General features: G+C 38.5%; 1 protein-coding gene across 1 annotated transcript; it reads left to right on the top strand.

Moving 5' to 3' along the window:
- Positions 1 to 13,769: 13,769 nt before the first annotated feature.
- On the top strand, positions 13,770 to 15,057 carry LOC146614416 (E3 SUMO-protein ligase ZBED1-like). The gene is made up of 3 exons (XM_085376560.1): positions 13,770 to 14,384; positions 14,472 to 14,748; positions 15,032 to 15,057. The coding sequence occupies exons 1-3, from the start codon at positions 13,857 to 13,859 to the stop codon at positions 15,055 to 15,057; spliced, it is 831 nt and encodes a 276-aa protein (XP_085232686.1). The 5' UTR covers positions 13,770 to 13,856.
- The last annotated feature ends 1,057 nt before the right edge of the window (positions 15,058 to 16,114 follow it).

The following is a 16,114-nucleotide window of genomic DNA, read 5'->3' as shown; positions in this document are numbered from 1 at the left end:
ACCCGGGCCCCATCTTTCAAGTTTTTTGTGGGTACAACATGAGCTAAAAAGTTGGAAATGCATTATCAGTGGGTTCTGTAGTTGCATCTTACTTCTAGTTTGAATTGGCTAATTTCTGGCACTGGGTGGGCCCAATGTAGCAAAACAGTCACAAAATCAATTTATCAGACGGCCAATACGACACCAAATATATTAAAGCTGACCGCAAACAAAAACAAGTTTGTAAATAAAACCATTTCAAAAATCACGAGGGTACACAAAACAACATTTTTCACATTTATTTTGTACAACAACTGTGACTTTACGTAACTGCACTCCAAAGTGCGTAAACTTTTAAAAATTACACAGCCTTTGTACGTGCTATGGAGTTTTTACGTGTTTTGGAATTTTTACGTGCTTTGGAATTTTTACGTGCTTTGTCTCTAGCAGGCACCATAAATAAACTTTTATTTATTCACTCCACATAAAATCTAATAAATAAATCATATAATACAAAAACCAACTATTTACATTTCAACTTTTAACTATTTAAATTTTCAGCTTTTTCCTTTTAACCCTTAGATGCACACGTGGAGTCATAAATGACCCCACGGGTTGTTTTTCTTCAAAATCTTTAAAATGAAAAGTTGTAATATATTCATATTCCAGGTACTCCTCAAAAAATATGTTTGTAACATGAAGCCATTTCTATTTTTATTTATTTTTTCATTAATTAAAAAAAAAAAGCAGTTTTTGTATCACTACCCCACTCTTCCACAAGTGGGGTCGAAAATGACCCCAAGCAGTTCCTATGGAATCTTCTATGAAACCTTCATTGTTAGCACGAAATAAAGAGGGTCTCGTACATTTACGAGCATTTAATTTCCTGGATTTAATGATTTAAAAGTTTAATAGGTCTTTGAACTTGATAATAAAAATTGAATCCATTATTAGCAAAAAGAATTTTAAAAAGAGCAAAACAAATGCTTAATAAATAACAATTGTTTGAAACTTAAGCTTTGTAATTGTAGCAGATTTCATTATGTCTGTAATTTTTTATTTAGCCCCACAGTAGTAAAAGCCATAAATGGGAGTTCGATTTATTACTAGTATTTTACACAGCATTCAGCTATAGTAACATGTTTTGCATTTTCCTACTCACTGAACAGCTGCACTGTCTTAATAAATTAATAACCAAACATTTCTCAGTAACCAATAACTAGATGGAACAGCACAGTATCTAAGAGAGAGATCAGACAGTGTTTGAGCTAAAGAAGCTGTGTTTCTTTTGGGGGCTTTTTGCACACTGATCCACCACCGTTTTCCTATAGTACAAGGCATATCTGGTAACATTACCGTAAACGTGACCAGTAGGGTCAGGTTCAGATCAGAAAACCGTTTCAGCTGCAGGCATCTACTGCTGTAATTTAAACAATCACCTCATACGCCTCATGCTTTACACCCCTATAAGGTGAGCTTGTTACACTGCACATGAATATTACGTGACATGGCATGACTAGCTCATGTTCAAACATTTAAGATACTGTTCAGCCATTTTGTTTACTGGGTAGTGCATAATGGCCGAGTTACCTGAGTGGGAATCCAGTAAAGCCAAATAAAGAATAATTTTTTTAAAGATAAGATACCTTTATTAGTCCCACAAGGGGAAATTTCATGTTAATTAATTACAAATACCTTATAGGAAAACCTAAGAAAAGGTTGCAGAAGTACAGAAAAAAACTGCCGTGTACGTTACAGTATGTAAATTCAAAAACTGTAGAGAGAGAATGGAGGAATGAAAACAGAATAAGAAAAGATGAACTTTATTGAGTAGAATATAGGCAGTAAGAGTTTAGTAATTAACTTTTAATTATTTTTGCCAAAGACAATGACAGTAAATTAACCCAGTTCTACTTGCTAGCTAAAGATGTTATGCTTCTCCCCATTAAGGACAAGTAAAAGCGCTATACAAATACAGGCCATTTACCATTTATACCGTTTAGGGCAACTATAGAAAGTTACTAAAATAATCATGGATGAAAAATTATCAAACTTTCAGTATTTAGCTTTGTCATAGTTTTCGATTCTTTGGTATCCTTTTGTCCTCCACGTTCTCAAACACCAGGGAGAGAAAAGGCCGCAACTGACAAAAGGCCGCAACTGACGAAAGACCGCGAAGACTAGACGCTAGGCGGTGCAATCTGCTCCTCCCTCTTTTTAAATGAGCAAATAGGAGCTGCTCACATTAAAAACTTTATTTAAAAAGTAATTTTACACCTGATACAAACATTTTAAAAGTGAAAACAATACACAAGTTTAAAAGAAAAAAATTATTTTTAAGAGTTTTTTTTAAGCATAGGGATGGTTAATATGTTTAGAAAATTAATATATAATATTTGTCAAATAATTGTCACCCAAATCAACATCATAATAAAATATAATTAATAAAATATATAATAATGATGATAAGAATAATAATAACAACAGAAACAGTTTACCTAAAAGCTCTTCTAACATTAGACTGCTTTTGAAAAGTTTCAATAGTGTCAATGCACCACAAGGGAGTTACACAGTTGAAGTGTGACTGCTTGAAAGACCCCATTCCCTCTCCTACAGCCTGAGTGTCATCACGATCTTTCTTGTCAAAAATGACCCCACGGGTTGTTTTTCTTCAAAATCTTTAAAATGAAAAGTTGTAATATATTCATATTCCAGGTACTCCTCAAAAAATATGTTTGTAACATGAAGCCATTTCTATTTTTATTTATTTTTTCATTAATTAAAAAAAAAAAGCAGTTTTTTTATCACTATCCCACTCTTCCACAAGTGGGGTCGAAAATGACCCCAAGCAGTTCCTATGGAATCTTCTATGAAACCTTCATTGTTAGCACGAAATAAAGAGGGTCTCGTACATTTACGAGCATTTAATTTCCTGGATTTAATGATTTAAAAGTTTAATAGGTCTTTGAACTTGATAATAAAAATTGAATCCATTATTAGCAAAAAGAATTTTAAAAAGAGCAAAACAAATGCTTAATAAATAACAATTGTTTGAAACTTAAGCTTTGTAATTGTAGCAGATTTCATTATGTCTGTAATTTTTTATTTAGCCCCACAGTAGTAAAAGCCATAAATGGGAGTTCGATTTATTACTAGTATTTTACACAGCATTCAGCTATAGTAACATGTTTTGCATTTTCCTACTCACTGAACAGCTGCACTGTCTTAATAAATTAATAACCAAACATTTCTCAGTAACCAATAACTAGATGGAACAGCACAGTATCTAAGAGAGAGATCAGACAGTGTTTGAGCTAAAGAAGCTGTGTTTCTTTTGGGGGCTTTTTGCACACTGATCCACCACCGTTTTCCTATAGTACAAGGCATATCTGGTAACATTACCGTAAACGTGACCAGTAGGGTCAGGTTCAGATCAGAAAACCGTTTCAGCTGCAGGCATCTACTGCTGTAATTTAAACAATCACCTCATACGCCTCATGCTTTACACCCCTATAAGGTGAGCTTGTTACACTGCACATGAATATTACGTGACATGGCATGACTAGCTCATGTTCAAACATTTAAGATACTGTTCAGCCATTTTGTTTACTGGGTAGTGCATAATGGCCGAGTTACCTGAGTGGGAATCCAGTAAAGCCAAATAAAGAATAATTTTTTTAAAGATAAGATACCTTTATTAGTCCCACAAGGGGAAATTTCATGTTAATTAATTACAAATACCTTATAGGAAAACCTAAGAAAAGGTTGCAGAAGTACAGAAAAAAACTGCCGTGTACGTTACAGTATGTAAATTCAAAAACTGTAGAGAGAGAATGGAGGAATGAAAACAGAATAAGAAAAGATGAACTTTATTGAGTAGAATATAGGCAGTAAGAGTTTAGTAATTAACTTTTAATTATTTTTGCCAAAGACAATGACAGTAAATTAACCCAGTTCTACTTGCTAGCTAAAGATGTTATGCTTCTCCCCATTAAGGACAAGTAAAAGCGCTATACAAATACAGGCCATTTACCATTTATACCGTTTAGGGCAACTATAGAAAGTTACTAAAATAATCATGGATGAAAAATTATCAAACTTTCAGTATTTAGCTTTGTCATAGTTTTCGATTCTTTGGTATCCTTTTGTCCTCCACGTTCTCAAACACCAGGGAGAGAAAAGGCCGCAACTGACAAAAGGCCGCAACTGACGAAAGACCGCGAAGACTAGACGCTAGGCGGTGCAATCTGCTCCTCCCTCTTTTTAAATGAGCAAATAGGAGCTGCTCACATTAAAAACTTTATTTAAAAAGTAATTTTACACCTGATACAAACATTTTAAAAGTGAAAACAATACACAAGTTTAAAAGAAAAAAATTATTTTTAAGAGTTTTTTTTAAGCATAGGGATGGTTAATATGTTTAGAAAATTAATATATAATATTTGTCAAATAATTGTCACCCAAATCAACATCATAATAAAATATAATTAATAAAATATATAATAATGATGATAAGAATAATAATAACAACAGAAACAGTTTACCTAAAAGCTCTTCTAACATTAGACTGCTTTTGAAAAGTTTCAATAGTGTCAATGCACCACAAGGGAGTTACACAGTTGAAGTGTGACTGCTTGAAAGACCCCATTCCCTCTCCTACAGCCTGAGTGTCATCACGATCTTTCTTGTCAAAAATGACCCCACGGGTTGTTTTTCTTCAAAATCTTTAAAATGAAAAGTTGTAATATATTCATATTCCAGGTACTCCTCAAAAAATATGTTTGTAACATGAAGCCATTTCTATTTTTATTTATTTTTTCATTAATTAAAAAAAAAAAGCAGTTTTTTTTATCACTATCCCACTCTTCCACAAGTGGGGTCGAAAATGACCCCAAGCAGTTCCTATGGAATCTTCTATGAAACCTTCATTGTTAGCACGAAATAAAGAGGGTCTCGTACATTTACGAGCATTTAATTTCCTGGATTTAATGATTTAAAAGTTTAATAGGTCTTTGAACTTGATAATAAAATTGAGTCCATTATTAGCAAAAAGAATTTTAAAAAGAGCAAAACAAATGCTTAATAAATAACAATTGTTTGAAACTTAAGCTTTGTAATTGTAGCAGATTTCATTATGTCTGTAATTTTTTATTTAGCCCCACAGTAGTAAAAGCCATAAATGGGAGTTCGATTTATTACTAGTATTTTACACAGCATTCAGCTATAGTAACATGTTTTGCATTTTCCTACTCACTGAACAGCTGCACTGTCTTAATAAATTAATAACCAAACATTTCTCAGTAACCAATAACTAGATGGAACAGCACAGTATCTAAGAGAGAGATCAGACAGTGTTTGAGCTAAAGAAGCTGTGTTTCTTTTGGGGGCTTTTTGCACACTGATCCACCACCGTTTTCCTATAGTACAAGGCATATCTGGTAACATTACCGTAAACGTGACCAGTAGGGTCAGGTTCAGATCAGAAAACCGTTTCAGCTGCAGGCATCTACTGCTGTAATTTAAACAATCACCTCATACGCCTCATGCTTTACACCCCTATAAGGTGAGCTTGTTACACTGCACATGAATATTACGTGACATGGCATGACTAGCTCATGTTCAAACATTTAAGATACTGTTCAGCCATTTTGTTTACTGGGTAGTGCATAATGGCCGAGTTACCTGAGTGGGAATCCAGTAAAGCCAAATAAAGAATAATTTTTTTAAAGATAAGATACCTTTATTAGTCCCACAAGGGGAAATTTCATGTTAATTAATTACAAATACCTTATAGGAAAACCTAAGAAAAGGTTGCAGAAGTACAGAAAAAAACTGCCGTGTACGTTACAGTATGTAAATTCAAAAACTGTAGAGAGAGAATGGAGGAATGAAAACAGAATAAGAAAAGATGAACTTTATTGAGTAGAATATAGGCAGTAAGAGTTTAGTAATTAACTTTTAATTATTTTTGCCAAAGACAATGACAGTAAATTAACCCAGTTCTACCTGCTAGCTAAAGATGTTATGCTTCTCCCCATTAAGGACAAGTAAAAGCGCTATACAAATACAGGCCAAAAGTCAAGAAAACGCACAACTGAGTCAAGCAAACGCACAACTGAGTCAAGAAAACGCACAACTGAGTCAAGCAAACGCACAACTGAGTCAAGCAAACGCACAACTCAGTCAAGCAAACGCACAACTCAGTCAAGAAAACGCACAACTGAGTCAAGAAAACGCACAACTGAGTCAAGCAAGTGAGTGCAACGATGTCACAGAGGTTTTAGGGCAGCATCAACTCCAGCAGATATTTTTGTCACTCTGGAGCACATTTTAGGAAAATAACAAGAAGTAAATGAAGGAAACCGACAGAAGCAGACAGGATAAGACGAGCGTCGTATCTGAGACAATAACCAGGGTCGGACCGTTTCTGACAGCTGCATCGTTTTTATTGTGCAACAACACGGCAGCAGAGGACGATTTGATTTGGTCTTGGGAATAAATCACTACTGGAAATCACAGGACTCAGATCAACACACGTCTGCTCTCCAGAACCAGGACGACATGCTGAGATCACAGTGGGCGACAAATGTTCATCAGCAGAACGATGAGACAGAAACACAGAAGAGCCGTTTGGAAAGGCAGGAGGTACAGTGCTAACAGGCTGCAAGAAATATAAATACAGACTCACGTCTGTCTCTGTCAGCACTTATCATTCAAAAGATACGACACACGTGTGCAAAGAAGTGTCCAGGTTCATCCTGACCATCAACCTTTCTGACTGAAGGGCATTTCTGCCAGCAGGACTTCAGATATAAGCAGTGACAATAACACTATCAGTCATGGTCTGGCATTCCCAGAGCACAAAGCTCAGCAGGACATAAACAGTGTGGAGTCATCAACATCATCAACAGAAGGCAGAAGAGCTTTGAATGTCCTTCAAGAAGTCTGGAGAAGTGTTCCTGCAGGTCCTCACAGAGACGCCAGAGAGCTGCTCAGCGAGTTCAGAGTGAGCTGAAGGATGATGGTCAGACCATAACATTCCTCCAAAAGTGCCTTCATGGACCTGCAGCCGAGAAACCGATGCAAAGTGTTTATGCAGGTGAGAGAAGTTCACCTGAGGGCTCTTATTCAGCGTGCATGCCGAGCGCTGAGAGACGGAGGTTGTGCTGCAGGCAGACGTTTGGACGGCGACTCAGACTTCTCTTCTAGACGTCGTCAAATATTTGTCTACGAGATGACGACGAGACAGGTACCGTCCTCCTGAGTGCACAAAAACACACAAGTGAACACAGCAGCACACAAATCCACACGTCTGTGGACACGTCAGGACAATCTATGATCTTCTAACACAAAAACAAACAGTGTTCACTAAAGTAAACACACAGAGCAGTAGCAGATTTTTTTAATGTGTTTTATTTATTTTCATTTGCTGCTAACTGCCTTGTTTTCATTTGTAGTTTTTGTAGTAGGAAGAACTACAAAATCCACAAATAAACAAAGTGCAGTTAACAAATGTAGTGCTCTCCACTATGTGAACCCCTCAGCTGAATTTTTAGGTTTTTCAGTTCAAGCCAATGAAATGAAATCCAAAAATTCAACCCAACAATCAAATGATCCCCTATGAGCAAGCACTCTGGCAACGGTGGAGAGGAAAAACTCCCTTTTAACAGGAAGAAACCTCTGGCAGAACCAGGCTCAGGGAGGGGCGGTCTTCTGCCATGACTGGTTGGGAGGTGAGGGGCAAAATAAAATCAAACATAAAGGAGAGCACAGGTCGGTGGACTGTGGCTCGAGTTTAAAAGATGCTCGAATCCCGCCTGAGGTGGTATGGACACGTGATTCGAAGCGATGAGAACTCAGCAAAAACGACTATTAAGGATCGACCCAGACGGCGCCGGCCTCGAGGCAGACCGAAAAAACGGTGGATGGACAAAATCAAGGAAGACATTAAGACCATCAACGCGTCACCTGAGGACGCCTTGGACAGAACCAAACGGAGAAACCTTTGCTGAGGAGCGGACCCTGCACCAGCGGGAACAACGCCAGGATGAAGGTGGACTGTGGCTGGAAAAGATCATTACTGTTTTTAAAGGGTAACTGGTCCACATCCACAATTACAGCTGTAATTGTGGATGTGGACCACAGTCCACAATTGTCGATGGGACGTGTGCATGCAAGCACACGCAAGCCATCCCCGCTCTGTGGGGTCATGACAATAATCATGACCCCACAGAGCGGGACATTCGCTTCAGCCGAAAATCTTAGAGGCGACCCAGAAAGCAGCTGCAGAAAGAACAATGAACCATCCGACATTTGTGAGTTCTTCGTTCCTTTCCCTGAGTTGTCTGATCTCTTCACAGAGTCGTCTTCTCTCTTGCCTGAGTTCTTCGTTCTGTTGCCTGAGTCGTGTGATCACTTGCCCAAGTTCCATGTATTCTCGATTGACTTGTGCGTTGTCTCGATTGCCTGTGATGTCTGTTTTCTTCCCTGAGGCGTGTGTTAAATGCAGCGATGTCTAAGTTTTGACTAACAACAATATGTAGAATTTCAACTGCCGTACGCTGCACTGGGTCTGACTGAGTGAGTTCTCTTGATGTAGTTTTAATGATTTCTTGCCTGAGTTGTATGATTTCTTCACTGGGTTGTATGGGCTCTTGCCTGGGTTGTGTATTCTCTCGCTGGAGTTGTGTGTTTTCATGCATGAGTTTTTTGTTTTCTTTCCTGAGTTTTGCGTTATATTCAAGGAGTTCTCTGTGTAGTCTCCTAAGTACTATGTAGAGATTCAACTGTTGGCTGCACTGGGTCTGACTGATCTCTGCTTCCAGATGGATTATTCGACGTTCCCTGTGACATTTCTTTGGAGGTTTAAAGCTCAAAAAAGTTAAATTTCTGAATGATTTAAATGCAAAGGTCAGCTTTGTCTTTCATAGTGTGTACCTTGAAGGCCCTGAGTACTTTCTCCCACACTGGAAACACTGGGATGATAACATTATTTGAACATTACCTAATAAGACTGATTCAGGACATAAATAACTACAACTTGAATCTCTGACCCAGAGTTCAAGCTCACTGCTGTAATATATCCTGTAATATATATATATATATCATAATAATCTGACAATACATATAATATTGGCCATATTATATTTACATTGCCACAGTGAGATGACTTTAGTCTCATAAACAACATCAGCTAATTGTTATTTACTAACTAATCTTAAATGACTGTTCAGCACAGAAATGAAGCCCAACAATCATGTTTACAGTCCTTTGGTCTCAGATGAACAAAATATGTTCTCCTTCATTTCTGTCACACAAAGCCGTATGACACGTTTCTCACGGTTAGTATCATGGTTGCTAGGCAACCTGAACAGCGCGACGAAGGCTAGACCGTCCCATTTCACAAGCCTCTCACTTTCGCACTTCTCGTACTTATAGTACGCGCCGTACATAGTACGCGTGCGGTCGCTGGATTGGGACACAGCCTGGGCCTGCCAGAGTCAGAAATGAGGATAAAACAGGAAGTTTGACAGCAGTGAGTTCCTGCAGCGACCTCTCGTTTCTCTCCTCAGTGCTGCATGTTCATGAGCTTTAAATATGTCATGTCCAAAATGAGCAAATTTTTGGACATGACCATAATATGTGTGAATGGGTTCCTAAGTGAGGACCACAATTTCGCCAACAAGTGTCAGGAGTTGTTGGGTTCGATTTAGCAATTATCTCGGGGGTTCTAAAATATCCTCCTGAGACCCAGGGAAAAAAAAGTATTTTGATTTTGATTTTTTTAATATAAATCAAGTATTGGCTTGGTAAAAAACACATTGCAAAAACAATTTTGTTTTTAACAGATTTTATTTAAATTTTACAACATGTGCACTGCAGTGCACAAGGGGAGTTCATTGATCACGAATGTGAAACTAACAAAATTCAAGAGCTGATTAAAAAAATTAAATGCTGCACTGAAATCTTTGTAAGCAGGATTTTAAAACATATTTACATAAAAACTAGAGATGGACCGATCCGATATTACGTATCGGTATCAGTCCGATACTGACCTAAATTACTGGATCGGATATCGGAGAAAAATAAAAAATGTAATCCGATCCATTAAATATCACGAAAGCACCTCACAAAACTTGCAACATGCCGTAACTCACCTCAGAACGTTAGCAGTCGGAGCAGTATGCATCACGTGATAGAGCGGCTGTGGCATGGGGACCTGTCGGTGGTCTGGATAGCATGTGGAGCTTCGCTAGCAACCTGGCATTTCATCACCGACAAAGTTATCCCCGAGAGAAGTAAAGCAAGTGTGTAAGTCCATCTCTGAATGTTTGTAAAGCATTCCTGCGTTAAGCTTAACAACTGATATATGGAGTGACTGCCTCTTCTTGCTGCTTCTTCAATCATGAAACTGATCAATGATCAGCTGATCGGCTTTTCTGTCGCGAGTCCGTCTCTCTTGTTTGTTTTTGGCCCACTTTGCACCAGAAAGAGGAAACCAGCGGCTGAACAACAGCAGCACGTTTAAGCTTGATCAGCTGTTGTTAGAATTTATTTAATGTTACTTTCTACTGGAGGATCTTTTTCTACTGCTGATGTAACTGTGCAGGGGCGGATCTAGCAAAGTTTAGCCAGGGGGGCCGATAGGGCATGAACAGGGAAAAGGGGGCACAAAGACATACTTTTCTTTCTTATTCTCATTTAAAATGTCGAGCTTTTAATAAATAATTATCTGACACCCAAAGTTTTAATTTGATGTAAAATGAATAGAAGTCCATTACTGTATATAGTGACTATTAAGTCTAATATACCCTAGTAAGCTATAGTACTTTTTCCTTTGGGAAGGTACCATCTGTGCAGTCTGCAATTTTGTTGAAGAAAGATGTTGAATCTATTTAATATTTTAATATATTGAAAAATAATTTATTTCTGTGCATTTTTTTTCACACTGCATCAAATTAAGGTTGATTACGTCGATTAAGCATCATGAGGTGGAGCGTGAGGGGTGGTTCCCTATTTTTTATTTATTTATTTTTGTTGTTGCTAGGAGTTGGAACCCTATTAGTTAGGTTGCTTAATATTTACGCTAAGTACTCTTTAAAATACCAGAATAGGGAGGATGGTGCAGGTTTAAGTTTATTAGATTGATCAGTATTGCTGAACTATGAAATTTTTTTTTGCAAACAGGTATAACAGAATAGCTTTAGTGTAGTTGTTGTTTTAAACTTGAGTATGAACTTATACAAAATGCAGCAAGATATTTAAAAAAACAGTTTTGTTGATTAAAACACACTATATCGGATTCATATCGGTATCGGCAGATATCCAAATTTATGATATCAGTATCGGACATAAAAAAGTGGTATCGTGCCATCTCTAATAAAAACATCACAAAACAGTAGATCATGGGTCAACTTAGAAGTCACTGACATTTCACTGGCTGTAGGCCATTCGTCTAGGAAAAACTGATTGCACTGGGTTTTTTTTAAATTTATTTCACAAACTTCCATTCATTTATGATATCTAAGAAAGCACTATGATTTTTTGGATACACAGAGGAACATTTGGCACTTCACACATCTCACATATGTTTTACTGTTGCACCCAAGCATTCTGCACCGGAAAGGCCTTGGGCTGTTAACCATTTCAGGCAAGTGGAGTGCACCATATTTTCTTACACTCTCATCTGGTTGGGGCTTCCTTTTCTTGATTTCTGGAGAGAACTCTTCCTCACTGGTATTATTTAGGTCTTGTTCCCATTAGGGCTGCACGATAAATCGAAAATTTATTGTCATCGCGATATCAGCCTGCGCGATGGGCCCATCGCAAAAGACGGCGTAAACTGCGATAATTGGGTACCTTAAAATGTTTACACACGTGCTGTAAAGAATTTACCAATCAAAGAAATCCATTTACACATTTGACCAGTCGAATAGAGCCCTTCACGGCATTAACCAATCAAATGGATTAGAGGCCCGCCTCCTACGCAGGTCGGGCGCGAACAACGCTGCAGCAACGAGTCAGAGTTGTAATGGCTGAGAGCGAGACGCGTGACGAGAATGCTACTGAACTCGTGGCTAAAAAAAAAAATAGTACCTCACTTATTTGGAGGTACTTTGGATTTGATAAAGACGACGTTCTCCAAACACAGGTACTCTGCAAAACTTGCCGAACACTCGTGGCAACCACCAGAGGAAACACGACTAATCTCCACCATCATCTTCAATACAACCACAGAGAACTGTTTGAAGAGTTCCAGAAAGATAGGGCTAGCCAAACAAAGGTTGCTAATGTTAAGACAAAGAGCGCAGCAGTCCAACAGCCGTCTCTGTATCAGAGTTTTTCAAGTGGAATTCCTTATGAGAAAACGTCGAAGCGGTACAAAGAAATAACAGAGGCCATTACACATTTTTTGGCTAAAGACATGATGCCTATAAATACAGTTAGCAGAGAGGGCTTCACCAGTCTGATACATAAAGTGGACCAGAGATACCGCATCCCCTCACGAAACTACTTTTCACATGTCGCCATTCCACAAATGTATGAAACATGCCGCAAGACCGTCATGTTTGAACTGAGCCAAGCTGAAAACTACGCAAGCACTACAGACCTATGGTCAAGTCGTACAACGGAACCATATATGAGTTTCACAGTGCACTTCCTCACCGAAGACTTTGAACTGAAAACACGGTGTCTAGAGACTGTGTATTTTCCAGACTCCCACACTAGTGAAAATATAGCCCATGTATTACGTGAAGTGTTAGCCAGCTGGGATCTTAACCCTCCTGCCATCCTTTAAAAAACTCACACCCATCACCCTAGGGACCATTCTCAGCCACGCCATAAAAAGACCATATATCCATATTTTATTCCACTTTAAATTAGCCAACCTTGTAAAACTACTTCTCCCTGAAATATTCATGTAAAGTTTTAATTATATTTTCGTTGTTTTAACCCTTCAAATCCCAGTGTTATTACATGAGCGCCCTGTGTTATAAGCCCCAAAAACCAAAAAACGAAACTAAATATTTCCACAAAAAACCAGTTGAAGTAATATGTGATTGTCATTATAAGTAGGCCTTTAGATGGACCAAAGATTGGCACCAACATACATTTTGACCTGCCATTATTTTTTTTGCATTTTTTTTGCAATTTAAAAATTAAAACTTCAAGGCCCTGAGTCTTCATTGACATCCAAGAAAAGAAGAAAAAATAAAATCATATGATGATAATTTGGGGTTGAAAAATAGCGTTTATAATGGAAGTCAATGGGCAGAAAATGGTCCCCAGGGTGATGGGTGTGGGGATTTCTGCTGCTCAGCCATTTTAGGCTGATTTAAGGAATTCACACTGGAATATTAACATTGACAGGTAAAAACTATCCTGTGGCAAGTTTGGTTATATTCCACTGAACACAGTGGAAATGGCAGCCATTTAACACATAGCAGTGGCACAAAAAGGTCCCAAGAAGGCAGGAAGGTTAAAGAAGATCGACAAGTGTGCATCACCACAGACAACGGTGCCAATGTTGTGAGAGCCACGGAGCTAAACAACTGGGTCAGACTTCAGTGTTTTGGACACAGGCTGCACCTTGCAATCGGTAAGTTTTATTCAAGGCAGATCTTTTTAGCAATGAAAATGTGCTATACATTATTATCAAATTGATATTGATAAGGATAATGTTACCTTTTTAGACAACTTTAGTTATAAATTTCAATTAGTTTTTTTTTTTTTTAAAAAAGGTTTTAAACATGACAGTTTTTTTGTTTCCTCTTATTTCTCCAGAAAATTCTATCAAAGATGATGCCCGCATTGCCCGAGCCATTGGACTTTGCAAAAAGTTAGTTGGACATTTTTGCCACAGCTGGAAAGCAAAGATGGCTCTGAAAAAAGCACAGCAGAAGCTCAACCTCCCAGAGCACACACTGATCACAGAATGCCCAACCAGGTGGGGTTCCAGGCAGAAGATGATTGAGAGAGTCCTGGAGCAGCAGCGGGCCATTTCTGATGTCATCTCAGCAGACAAGAAATCAAGACACTTGATTCCTACTTGGCAGGATCTTGAGGTACTGGAGTCTGTCAACCAGGCATTACACCCCCTGCAAGACTTTACAGATGCCCTGTCTGGTGAGAGCTACGTTAGTGTTTCATATGTAAAACCAGTCCTTCATCTGATGAAGACGTCGGTGCTTGCAGAGAAGGAAGAAGACAGTGATTTGACAAAATCAATTAAGAAGAAAATCCTCGAGTACCTGATTACTAAATATGAAAATCCAGCTACCCAGGAACTTATGGACATGGCGTGCTTCATGGATCCCAGATTTAAAGTCAGCTACACCAGCACTGATCGAGTCTCAGACATCAAGACCAGAGTGATGTCAGAAATGGAAGCAGTGGCACAGAAGGTATTCATGCATGCTTATATATAAAACCTTTCAATTCATATTTAGTCCAAAATGTTTACTTTTCTTATAATCTGCTTTCTGTTCCAGGAGAGAAGCTCCGCTGAACCAGAGGCCCAGACAGATGATCCACCCAGTCGTCCCCTGAAGAAGGCAAAAAAGTCCCTGGGCAGTTTCTTCAAGGCAGCTCCAATCCCTACCTCCTCTTTTATGCATCTCTCACAAGCTGTTGAAGCTGAGCTTAACAGCTACTTGCTATCCACGGCCATAGACAGTGAGGAAGACCCCTTGGCATGGTGGAAACTCCACAAAATGACATTCCCACAGCTAAGCAAGCTTGCAAGGAAGTATCTCTGCATACCTGCAAGTAGCTCACCTTCAGAGAGACTTTTTAGTACATCAGGAAACATAGTAACATGTCAGCGCACATGTTTAAAACCTTGGAGAGTAAACATGTTGGTTTTCCTTAACAAGAACTTGCCATAAAAAACATTCACTCAGGAAGGATGAATGCAAGATAGAGAAACCTTTTTTTTTTTTCAAAAAATTACAAAAATACACTACCTACATTGTTCTTAATTGTTGATAATATTAGTCTTGGCCAGTACGACCACAAAGGTAGACAATTGTTCTTTGGTGTGTTCCCACAGCAGACAAGTTCTTACCTATAGTTTAATCTAGTAAAGTTTCCACTCCAGTTTTGACTTGCATCATAACTACTTGGTGAGTGGTAAAATGATGAACAACTGCATAGAGATAATTTGCAGTATAATTTAAGTTATGTTTATTTAAAACTAATTATAGAGACCGGGAAGGATGTCTTTCAGAATTCAAGCCTCAGAAATTTTTTTATGGGGGCAATGTTTCAATGTTTGACTGCACTTTGTTGTTACACTGCTAATACAGCAGCTTTCATTAAATAAAACTGTGCAGTAAAACGGAAATTATGTATTTGTTTTTTGTTTTTTTTTTGCTATTTATTTTATCGCAAGTCATATCGTTATCGCAGTATTGATCACAGTTATCGCACATCGCAGGTTTTCCTAATATCGTGCAGCCCTAGTTCCCATGTTTGTCCCTTGTTTATCAGTTCTTCAGCCAAGAGGAGCTTGAACTCCAGGTACTGTGTATTCTTTTCAGCTTGTTGCATGGCCTCGCTGTCTTGTCGATAATGAAACCATCAGTTGGTGATGGCTAGATCAATGAAATGAAGTATGGTGCGAACAGTCCACTTCTTGGTCCGGCTAGATATTCTGGAGAAGCTGAGCATGCCATCACATAGGTCATCCCCTCCCATGTTGATATTATATTCTGCAACCACTGCAGGTCTTGGGACTTGGATTTGTCTCTGTTCTTTCTTTGACCATCTGGAACAGGTATCCTGGGGCTCAATTCCATGAGCAGTTGATGCCATGACAACAGGCTTGTTGTCCATCCACTTGGTGACTGCTATTTCATCAGGTCTCCGTACAATCATTTCTGACGAACCTCTTGGTTTTGAGCTCAGGATGTTGTCAGCCGTGAAGTGGCACTCTTTTGGGATTCGATTCTTTTGAATTGTTCCTGTACCTAGAAGGCCCCTTTCTTTAAGAGCATCCAGAAGACTGATGGTGGTAAAATACCGGTCAAAGTAGACTAGTGATTCTCTAGGAAGTGTCTCTGTTAAACGCAGGACTGCATTTCCACTTATTCCCATCTGTTGGACTTGAGTGAAGGTGTTCTTTCCCATGTAG

Source organism: Diplotaxodon limnothrissa, linkage group LG17 (assembly GCF_057381915.1).
Source record: "Diplotaxodon limnothrissa isolate DT_005_m linkage group LG17, D_limnothrissa_male_GT1.1, whole genome shotgun sequence".
In the NCBI taxonomy this organism is placed as follows: Eukaryota; Metazoa; Chordata; class Actinopteri; order Cichliformes; family Cichlidae; genus Diplotaxodon; species Diplotaxodon limnothrissa.
Note: the sequence above shows the minus strand (reverse complement) of the source record. Positions and strands in the feature narration are given on the sequence as shown.

What these genes read in the sequence shown, in the direction of transcription:
- LOC146614416 (XM_085376560.1), top strand. Translation starts at nt 13,857, where the DNA reads ATGGCTCTGAAAAAAGCACAGCAGAAGCTCAACCTCCCAGAGCACACA. An exon ending in TGGAAGCAGTGGCACAGAAG is followed by an intron (nt 14,385 to 14,471) that starts GTATTCATGCAT and finishes TTTCTGTTCCAG; the next exon opens with GAGAGAAGCTCCGCTGAACC. An exon ending in GTATCTCTGCATACCTGCAA is followed by an intron (nt 14,749 to 15,031) that starts GTAGCTCACCTT and finishes GTGTTCCCACAG; the next exon opens with CAGACAAGTTCTTACCTATA.